The 11495-nt window shown below is 39.6% G+C and overlaps 1 protein-coding gene across 1 annotated transcript in view; it reads left to right on the forward strand.

Moving 5' to 3' along the window:
• LOC142492416 (uncharacterized) overlaps positions 1-11246 on the forward strand; it is a 33193-nt gene extending 21947 nt beyond the window's left edge. Inside the window, exon 5 of the mRNA XM_075595058.1 lies at positions 11220-11246. Coding sequence (XP_075451173.1) covers positions 11220-11246 — 27 coding nt within the window. The remainder of the gene's footprint in view (positions 1-11219) is intronic.
• Positions 11247-11495: the final 249 nt, after the last annotated feature.

Consider the following 11495-nt stretch of genomic DNA (forward strand, 5'->3'; position numbering starts at 1 on the left):
TCTGTTCAGTAATGGTCCACCAGGAGCCAGTTGCTAAGTTTAGAGAAGCTGCCATTGACTTTGCAGCAAAACATTGCATTTGGGTGTGTTAATTGATGTAATCATTGCATGTGCATATTATTTTCATGCAATTATAAAAGCACCTATTTAACTGCAAACATCTTTCTTGTACGTGTACAGCAGGATTTTGTGTTAAATATTACTTACCTTTGGTGGCCATTGTAATGTTGTCCTTTAATCATTTATGTGTTCTTGTTTCAAGAACATCTCTGAATTGATACTAATATATATGTAGTATGTATTGATATATGCACACACACACACACAGACACACACTGTGTGTGTGTGTGTGTGTGTGTGTATATATAGTACTATCTAAACTGGTATAGATGTATTTACAAAAAACATACACTTCATGCTTCCTTGTGAAAACACACTATTTTAATAATACAGGCCTAATGTTTGACAACTATACTAAGTGTGAGCCTCTAACATTATTGGGTGCAAACAAATGTTTATTACTTAATTCACTCATGTTTATCACCATTTAAATAGGTTTCATACAAGGCCTACTTACTGCCATCAATATGTTGTGTGTACTCCTGCAATATAAAAAAAAAAAAAAAGATACATTATATATATATATATATATATATATATATATATATATATATATATATATATATACATATACATATATACACACACACACACACACACACACTATACATATAGTACAATATACACTTTATATATATATATATATATATTTTTATGAGAGAGATATATTTATATATATATAGATACACACGTATTTAAACTCATGCAGACAGGTAGTTAACCAGAATTTCAAATACACACAGAAATGTATGTGGGAAAAAAACATTTCATTTTGCAGGTGTGTGTATTTACTGATATGGCTGTCTAAGCACTATTTTCACACAGTGCTCTTTGTTATTTTTCTAGAAAACTCAATGTTACTGAAATAAGTGTAGCAATGTTTTCACAAACGAGATAAAAAAATGATACATGTTTTTCCCACATTCGCCTATCACTAACCACAAAACTTAAACCAATTAAAAGGACACATCCTATTGGCGTTTGAAATAAGGAGTAAAAGTAGTTACTTTTGTTGACCTTGAAAACGAAACACAGGAATTTGTTAGCCATTGAGCAGAATCATTTTGATGAGCAAAGAAGACAGAACTGCACACATCTTTTGTGCTACTCTGACATGGCTGATGAATTCGTTAACAATATGAATCCCCTCTTGGGTTATAAGTACATGGTTTCAGAAGCAATTTTAAACAGTCGCGGACACAAAGCAAGCACACGCCAAATCTATGATTTGATTCGAGCTAAATATCCTTATTACCAAGACCGTAGGCATGCGCGGAATTTTAATTCCTCAATAAGATTCACTTTATCAACTAATGACTTTTTGAACGTGTGCAGGATAAGCTAGAACACACCTATGGTTTCTGGAAGATTGCAAAGGAAAAGCATTTTACCCTGAAAGAGGGCACATATATTGTTGTGAAAGGCATATTTATTCCTAATGCCAATAGCAATGGATCCGCTACTACTGTTCCGTGTGAATCGATACCTGCTGCAATATCTGCACCCTCCATTCCTGAAACCCACATTGTACAACAACAAAACTACTATGATTATGTACCAAGCCTTTCAGCTGAAAATGCATTGGAATGGGAACCAGAAGAAATGAACCTACCTCCCGACCAATTGTTTGAAGAAAGCAGTGGCGATTCCTATGAGCGCTTCATGGAGGAGATGTGTGTCATACTGGATTCAGCGGGTGGGTCAAGCGTGGATGAAAATGCCTTGCATTTCTGGAGCGACCAGTTGCAGCCAGACGAACAGTTAATTCTAGAAGAATGGTAAATATAACAACCGTTATGCGTTGACTGTGCGTTTAAATGTTTTTTTTTTTGTTTTTTTTTTAACCACCATTTTCCCTTTCAATGCGTGGATACAGCGTAACATTGCAGACTGCATAACATGTAGCGATCACAAAGAAATTGTTGCCGAATACAATATAGTATAACCTGAAAGAGTAGTACACATTGCTGACGGAATAAATATACGTACTTTCCTATCCCTTTAACCATATTAGCAACATTTTAACATAACTCTAACACATACCTGTTTTGTTATCATGCAACATTTAAAAGCGGGTCCACCACGTATGACGTGGGACCCTTGTCATGGGCCAAGGCGTCCTTAAAAAGGATTACGGATGTAAGTCCCGCCCCCAAGCGACGTGCGCGCCTCAAAGCCTATTGGCTGTCATGTTTTGTTATAGTAACGGTAACTGCAGTGTGTCATGTGTGCGGCTCAGTGTTTGTAGGCGCCAACTGGGCGTTAGCTGAATGTTAATTGAGTGGGAGGAGTGTTAGCGTGCGTTTCACGCTGGTTTAACATGACGTCACACGTATTGCATTTGCGCATTGTGTTATCGGCCGTCCTTTCTGTCCAAACACGTCTGTTTAAAAAGAATACAGATGTACTCGTTTAGAACGAATGTTGTTTCGTATTCATTGTATTTGAAATAAAGATTTTATGTTTAATGGTATTTTCAAGATGTATTGAACGCACAACGTACGCTTTGTTTTGCGCATGCGCTAACAGTTAGTGCAGCCAAGCGTGAAGTGCGTGCGCACACTAAGATGTGCGCGCACATTTTTCAGTATACAGGCAACGTTCACATCATATACATAGTTATGCCTGCTACAAATTTAAAGAAACATTACATACTGATGTACACTTGTACTTCTAACATATAAGTGAGTGACGTGTGTATGTACACAATCATATAGAGCTGTGTAATGCGTTGTCACGGATACATATATAGTAAGGTGCCATATTTGACCATCATGTGTTTGCTGTATTTCAGAGATGTCGGGGAAGATACAATCGGATCAATGTATGATTTCAGAAGAGTCTACCTTTATATGAGATGATTGTGAGGAGGAGTCACCGACTACTATACTACATATGGAACTAATTTTATATTGCTTGCAGCGCTTATTAACAAACAATTAAAAATGTGATACCCTTATGCCTATATTGCATAAGCACTTAATTAACATAATGATGTTGCAAAATAGTGCCTCATGAATTTTTATTGAGTGTTCTTTAATGACTACTATCATTTTATGGCATGGTGTGTTTTATATATAACAACCATTCCCACTCTGCTAACACATTTGTGTATTCTATTGTGTAATGGAACGTATGACTGTCGAAACTATGTAACAATAATAATAATAATAATAATAATTATAATATGAGCATGTTCATGTATAGCGCTGCTAGTTGTACACAGCGCTTTACAGACACATTTTTCAGGCTGAGGTCCCTGGCCCGTGGAACTTACAATTTATTTTTTGCCGCCTGAGGCACAGGGAGATAAAGTGAATTGCCCAAGGTCACAAGGAGCCGACACCGGGAATTGAACCAGACTCCCCTGCTTCAAACTCTCAGTGCCAGTGTGTGTCTTTACTCACTGAGCCACTCCTTCTCCCAATGTAAAGGACACTTACAACCAACTAGCCATTTCTTGTTAAAAATCTCTTGTTACATGGGTATGTTGATAAAATGGTTTGGGACTGTAGCAAATAATGTTATTGGCCAGATGTTGTGGTCCCCTACAATGCATGAAGTTCTGAATATGACATCAACATCATGTAATGAAGTACGTTTCTGTGTATATTTCATTAACCTAACTAACTATAGTTTACTGTGTTTATTAAACGTTATAAAAATACATAGTATAGTCAATATGATGATATAAGCTACCATAATAAAGCTGGTGTTATCATTTGTCGGTGTTATACATGGATCCTACACAAATTGATACAGACACAAACAGTTGTGTTACAAAGTGTGTCTATGCTAATGTGCACGTGATTGACGTTACAATTGTGAAAATACTTGATAATTATCATCATGATAATGATGAAGTGACGTGATTTATATTCAAAAAATATTACCAACATTGTCATATTGGTAAATTATAAATGCTAAATGACAGTAACATTAGCGACAAATTTGTCTTCTCTGTTAACAGTTTAACACTTGGTACATGTAGGACACATCCACACACGTGTGACTTATACATACACATGTCACAAATTTAAATTAATGTTGACTATTAATTCCTAGCATTACAAAACACCAACATTGCTAAATATAAGATGTAGTACGCATTGTTGTGATTGCAGGCATTCATGCATGGAGTTTTATGATCTGTCAATTTCATCCGTGATGAATGATCTCCCGTAAGTAAAGAAATAACTACAGTTATCCCCTTGTCTCCAAACACCTCTATATTACATTAATGGAATTTATAAGGAAACATACATAAAATGTGATGAAATGGGAGTAATCATTTTCTAATACAATGCACATGAAAGCTCAATAGTAGCTAAATGCATATACATGATACAGAAAGTACATATATGTAACATTTGTGTTTAAACCAATATGTTGGGTTTTTACTACAAATAATTATAGGAAGATTGATGTAGGCACATCTTATGAGAGATGTCAGCAAATATACATACCATGATCAGTCATACTGGAGATATACCTATAATGCAAAGGAACAATATATAAATTGCAAACATTGACATGCCATCTTCAGTACCGTAAACAACACAGCAAAGTGTGTATTTGGTGTTAAATGTGCAACACCATGTATATTTCATGACATTCAAAATGTAAATCAGGCTGGTGTACACATCATATGGATGTACATGTTACACTGCACCAATAACATTGTATGTAAGCATACTAGAAGCATGAATGAGTATGGGCATAATATGTGTATTGTGTTAGCATAAGGAATAACACAATGCTAAAATATTAGTGCTTTGTTACCCCAGTTGTATTCACATACACACAACTAAAGTAAAATTGAAGAGGGATTATATAACCTGTGCAACAATAACATACCGGTGCCACATCCCTTTGTGCACACAGCAGAGAGAAGAAAGGTGTGCAACCCATATTCATCTGTGTCCTACCAGAAGGGTATATAAAAAAACATTATTGTTAAGATAACATAATGTAAGTATAAAAGTATAACTTGGAACATATATGTTTTTACTTACAAGAAAAAAATGAATTGATGAGATTCTGGCGTGTCTGGCCACCACTGGCTGTTTGTTCATTTTCAGCAGCTACATGGGTGGGATGCTCGTCTACCACAGGCTCAGCTAGGTCTGACTGTACATTGTGCCTGAGTGCAACATTGTGCAAAATGCAACAGGCAAGGATAATATCAGACACTTTTTGAGGCTTGTATAGAAGAGCCCCACCAGTTCTGTCCAGACACCTAAATCTGGTCTTGAGTAGGCCAAATGTCCTCTCTATAACAGATCTTGTAGATATATGGGCTGCATTGTACCTCTCCTCTGCTTCAGTTTGAGGGTTTAGCACCGGAGTCAAGAGCCACGGCCTAATTCCGTATCCTGAGTCACCTATAATGAATGTAGCACACATAAGCTGACATTAGTGATCAAATTGTACAATGCCAACATTCCTAAATAAAAATGTGTTTTGTGTTATAACATGTAAATGTGTACTCACCCAGCAGCCAACCATGTTCAAAATGTCCCTCTTCGAACGCATGGAAGACTGAAGAGTTCCTCAGGATGGAGGAATCGTGACTGGAACCAGGGAATTTGGGTACCACATGCATTATCCTCATCGTGGCATCACATACCACCTGTACATTGAGTGAATGGTAGTGCTTACGATTGCGGTACACATGCTCACTCTGACTAGGTGCAATCAAAGCAACATGTGTGCAATCGATTGCACCCAGCACACATGGTATCCCTGCTATATTATAAAAGCCAGTCCTGACTTCCAGCCACTCTGTCGCCTCTGTAGGAAAATGAATATAATTCCTAGCGCGTCTATTGAGTGCATAGAGAAACTGGGTCAAGGCCCGCGAGAATGTAGATTGCGAGACCCCGCCCACTATGCCCACAGTTGTCTGGTATGACGCGGAAGCAAGATAATGTAATGAGCACAGCATTTTAACAAGCCCAGGGACTGCACGACCTCTGGCTGTGAAAAAATCTAAATCTCCCCTTATCTCCTGATAAAGAGCTAAGATTGCTGCTGAACTCAAACGATAGCGACTTACAATCTTCTCCTCACTCATCCCATCTAACAGGGTTCTCTCCCTGTACAGACGCGGACGAGGCACAACTTGTCTCCTCTGTCTTCTCCTCTGATCTCCTGTCCCTCTCCCTGTCGTATCCGCGTGACTGTCCCTGTCACTGTCACTGTCCCTCGGTGTGTCCCTCCCTTGCCCTATATGATTGTCTTCATCATCAAGCATGTCATAGAAAAGAATGTTCCTCCGTCTCCTAAACAATCTCAACATTTTGAAATGAGTAGCTGTGAATGATCAGGTAATGGGCGTCCTTTAAATAGGTATGTGATGATGTCAGGTGACATAGTAAAATGCAAGGTGTTACATTAACATAATAAAGTACTTCTGTGGCAAGCTGTGTGCAGTTCTTGTTATAAGTATTTGTTGTGTGTATTCTGCAGGGAATGATGATATTTGGCAATGATGTGACGTGAACCTTTGTAGAAACATTGCTTGCAAATAAATAGTTGCATGTGCAATGCATGTAACACTTGTGAACGCAACAGTCAGTCATGTAATTAGGCAAAAAGGCTGAGATTGACGTGGGAAAAGTTTTGTGTAACATGTGTAATTAGGCATGTTATTGTGACATGTTGACAACAATGAATAGTCGTGTGCATATGCATGCATTTCTGTAAGGAGGATAGTTGGTATAGAATGAGTTAACAAGGTGTCCCAATGCTGAATTACTGTACATGTGTGTATAAGTTAGGTTGAAGTGCTTGTAATGCTACGGTTACAATGTAAACATGCAATGTGATTGAGCGTCCAATAAGTGACGTCATGAAAATAGGGAGGACCCAAAACTAGATGTAAACATGAGAATACAGATGTACATGAACGTTTAAAGATGCGTGACACATTACTAGCATTGTGTAATGTAAAGGAAGATGAATATACTGTGTATGTGTGACATGTGTGACATGTGTAACATCATGTAAATAATTGTCGCTCAGTTCATTAAAATGTGTGATATGATGTGAGGTTCTCCTTTAAGAGTTGAGTATAGTATTTTCCCTTGGCACATCATCACATGATGAGTAATGTGACCCGCAAATGCTGCAAACATGTAAAAGTATAATGTTATGCAAATAATACACGTCAGCTGTGACACAATGCAGGGAATGCCCCCACACTGTAATGCAAATGACGTTTGTATTGTGAGCAATGAAACGTAAACAGTACTATACTGTTATACGTCCCCGCTCCATTGACTCCATTGATGTACAGAAGAATTTTTTTTTCTAAGTGCCGTTCCGGCAGCCTTAGCGATCGTTCTCCCCTCCAAACTGCCAACTTTAGTTGGCGGGAGAAATTGGCCATAACATCTCAATTTCGTAGTGCCGATCAGGCCCGATAAGCTGTTTTTTTTTGTTGAATCCAGCCGATTTAAAAAAGTGGCGATAAGTGGCGAAAACAGGCTTATCGGCAGCCGACTGGCCATAACAAAATAATCGGCTCCGAAACCTGGCGAAATCAAGCACTTATCGGCGCTTACTGAATCTCAAACCCAATTTTGCCTATAAAATGGCGATAATTCCCTTATCAACGCTTACTGCATGAGGCCCTTAGACTTTATTTCAACGATCTTTGTGTACTGCGCATGCGTGGGCACTTAGAAATTTTTCGCGATTCTTGGTAATTTCTATAGCGCATGCCCGGGGACTTAGGAATTATGTCAGAAACTGCCCAAACATGATGTTAGCACATGGGAATTCAAGGTTCCTCAGGGGAGAAAGATGTTCATGGATAAGATTATGATTAAATACATACAAGGGGTATTGAGTGTAGATAAAAGGTAAGGGTGTACAGAACCTGTGTTTCACATATTGTATTGGTTGACAATGCAAATAGAATTATTTGCAGTCCCCCATATGTATAAAACACAATGTGTCAACTTTCAATGCGGTGTTGCATAAATCAATTAAACAATTTGAAAAAGTATGACTGTATATGTGTCTGTAATTTATTATTTCTACTCGTTATATATAACACATATACACACATTACACAAATACTAAACCCACTGCTGGGTTTAGAACTTAAGTATTATAGTCACTAGTCTAAATAATAATAATACTATAATCTATTTAATATTTTCAATACCAAGGCTGGAAATTGTCATAGTGGACAATGAAAATGACATAGCTGGATATCGGAGAGACAAGTAAAGTACAGACACATATACAGACACATATACAGACACATATACAGTCATACTTTTTCAAATTGTTTAATTGATTTATCCAACACCGCATTGAAAGTTGACACATTGTGTTTTATACATATGGGGGACTGCAAATAATTCTATTTGCATTGTCAACCAATATAATATGTGAAACACAGGTTCTGTACACCCTTACCTTTTATCTACACTCAATACCCCTTGTATGTATTTAATCATAATCTTATCCATGAACATCTTTCTCCCCTGAGGAACCTTGAATTCCCATGTGCTAACATCATGTTTGGGCAGTTTCTGACATAATTCCTAAGTCCCCGGGCATGCGCTATAGAAATTACCAAGAATCGCGAAAAATTTCTAAGTGCCCACGCATGCGCAGTACACAAAGATCGTTGAAATAAATTCTAAGTTCTTACGCATGCGCAGTTCGCACTAGCGCTGTATGCAATCGTCCGGAATTATTTCTAAGTCCCAACGCATGCGCACTATGACGGAGGGTAGACCGGAGGGCAGTTACTGACATAATTCCTAAGTCCCCGGGCATGCGCTATAGAAATTACCAAGAATCGCGAAAAAAATTCTAAGTGCCCACGCATGCGCAGTACACAAAGATCGTTGAAATAAATTCTAAGTTCTTACGCATGCGCAGTTCGCACTAGCGCTGTATGCAATCGTCTGGAATTATTTCTAAGTCCCAACGCATGCGCACTATGACGGAGGGTAAACCGTCTATAACTCTAAGTTCTTGCGCATGCGCGGTGGCACGATATAATGCGCCATGTACTGGCACAAATATAGAAATGCGTTCTATGTCCTCGCGCATGCGCAATGGAGACGAAAAAGCATGGAAATACACCAAAGTCCCCGCGCATGCGCGACGCGCACGGACTAGAAAGAAAATACTGTCTAAGTCCCTGCACATGCGCATTAGACACTGGATATGGCGATCACGGTTTATGGCTTTAAAAACCCTACGAACAGCCGGTTTATGTTGGGAATATGCCTAAATAAAGGTACAAACAATGGAACTTTCTCTGATAATTCATTTATTGGTGTTTGAGTACTTTGCTGAGTCAGTCTGTGAGTGAGATCAGTGCGCATGTGCAACAGCTGACAGCAATTGATTTTGTAATTAGGGTATTGAAGGTGTATAAAAGGGTTCAGACCTCTCTCCCCCAGTAAAAAAAAAAATTTGTCCCTGAAGAAGCTCCTTTGCTGGAGGGAAACGCGCGTTGGACGCGCAATGTTGTCAGTCTCCTACTTGGAGCTGTTTTAATGTAGTGTCTGTAGTCTCCTGGTTCTAACTTTGCAGACCCTAGCAGATAGTCGTTTATTTATTTATTTTCACAGTTTGTGTGCCTGCTTTCTTTGCACTCTATGTGAGGTGCTTTCACAGTTATCTCTGTGTTATTCACCCCAGCACTGCTGTGTCTGGTGGATGTATGTTGCAGTGTCTGTATTATCATTACACTGTATGTGCTAGCTTTATTACCCAGGCACTGGCACTTCAACACACCGAAGCCCTTATTGCAGTGCGTAGCGCTGGTCTAACTAGCAAGGAAGCTCTATCTGTGAACAACTATATATTCTCACTACTGGGTCTCATCGTTGCTCCAGAGGGGTTAACACCCTGACTCCTAGCATCCTCTGTCTTTTGTATCCCACTTATACTAAGTGGACATCTGGGACAGCACGACTCAATAATTAAAGACACGGATGCCAGATATTTCTGATTTAATATATTTTTAATCCACATTACACATTACTTTGGTAATATATGTTTTAAGGTACTTATTAAAAGTTAATTTTTACATTAGTTTGGTGTGCATATAAGTGAATTCTTTTAGGGTGCACATCCATTTTGTGTTTCCCTTCCCCTTTTCTGATTCACTTTTCAGTTCACAGTTTGCACCCATCTTTTTGATTACCTCACTTACATATTTGACTACATTATACAATTGGTATGGTCCTGTGATCACTCCCCATCCCTCTGTTGTTTCTATACTCAGAGCTGAAATGCACAAACAGGCCAACTGAAGGAATTAACCTTTCTACTTCTTGTACTAACAGGACTGACAGCGGAAAGGCCCAGAATTAGCAATAGCTGCCGAAGGCCAGGCTATATACTCCTTCTGGTAAAACTACAACCGTCCCGGCTTGGACTGCAGCAGGTGAGCACCTTACCTTGCTGAGCAACATCTGTAAATACATGAGCTGAAATGCAATAACTCCTATGCACTTCAGCTTGACAGAACTGACATAACCACTGCATGGACACAGATACATGGCAACACAGTGACTGATTGAACAGAACATTTCTAATAACACAACAGTATTAGAATGCATTAATTTTTCAGGGAGGTATGGAAACTCATATCCCATCTTTCTGAACCTATGAACTATTACTCGGGCTGCTCTGCTAAACTTCACAAAGCTGTGGTCAGTAGCAGTACCCGGCAGCACCCAGAATATAGGACCTTCCCAATAGGGATTCCTTCTGCCTCCTCTCTAACAGGAGACAAAACATTTTCGAATTGTACTGAACTCATCCCCGCATCATCACAATCCCCCCACTGCACAGACCCTTCCAAATGCATATCAGGCATAACAGACATAAACTCATATTGTCCAATTGAAGCCACGGACTTCCGGGTGAAGAGGGCCTGGGGGTCAAGGGTCGCACCTTGGGACTAGTGATGGATGGGGAAGGCGGGGCAGAAGAGGCAGATGACTCAGGGACTGGGGCCTCCGATGACAAGGGGCCAGCACCAAAGTATCTAGGGGGGATCTATGGCACAGTGCTGGGTCAAGTTCAATTTGCCCCTCCCTCTGCTCTTATGGCAGCGGGTTTCAGCCAACGCCTCTGCCTGAAGGGCCTCCCGGGACTTCTTCCGCTCCCTGCATGTCAGGAGGAAACGATCAACCGGAAGGGTATTACTCACCGGAGCGGCCTGTATCTCACTGGAGCTCACCCGGCCGGGCGACTCGGCGGCCATCTTAGCTCCCGGTGGTGGAGTAGTAACAGAAGAGGCAGTCATCAGGGGTGGTGCCGGCTGGCACTTCTCCTGACAGTCGACTCTGGAGCAGCATGTCATCGTAGTGGCATTCAGCAGCTCTCAT

Source organism: Ascaphus truei, chromosome 4 (genome assembly GCF_040206685.1).
Source record: "Ascaphus truei isolate aAscTru1 chromosome 4, aAscTru1.hap1, whole genome shotgun sequence".
In the NCBI taxonomy this organism is placed as follows: domain Eukaryota; kingdom Metazoa; phylum Chordata; class Amphibia; order Anura; family Ascaphidae; genus Ascaphus; species Ascaphus truei.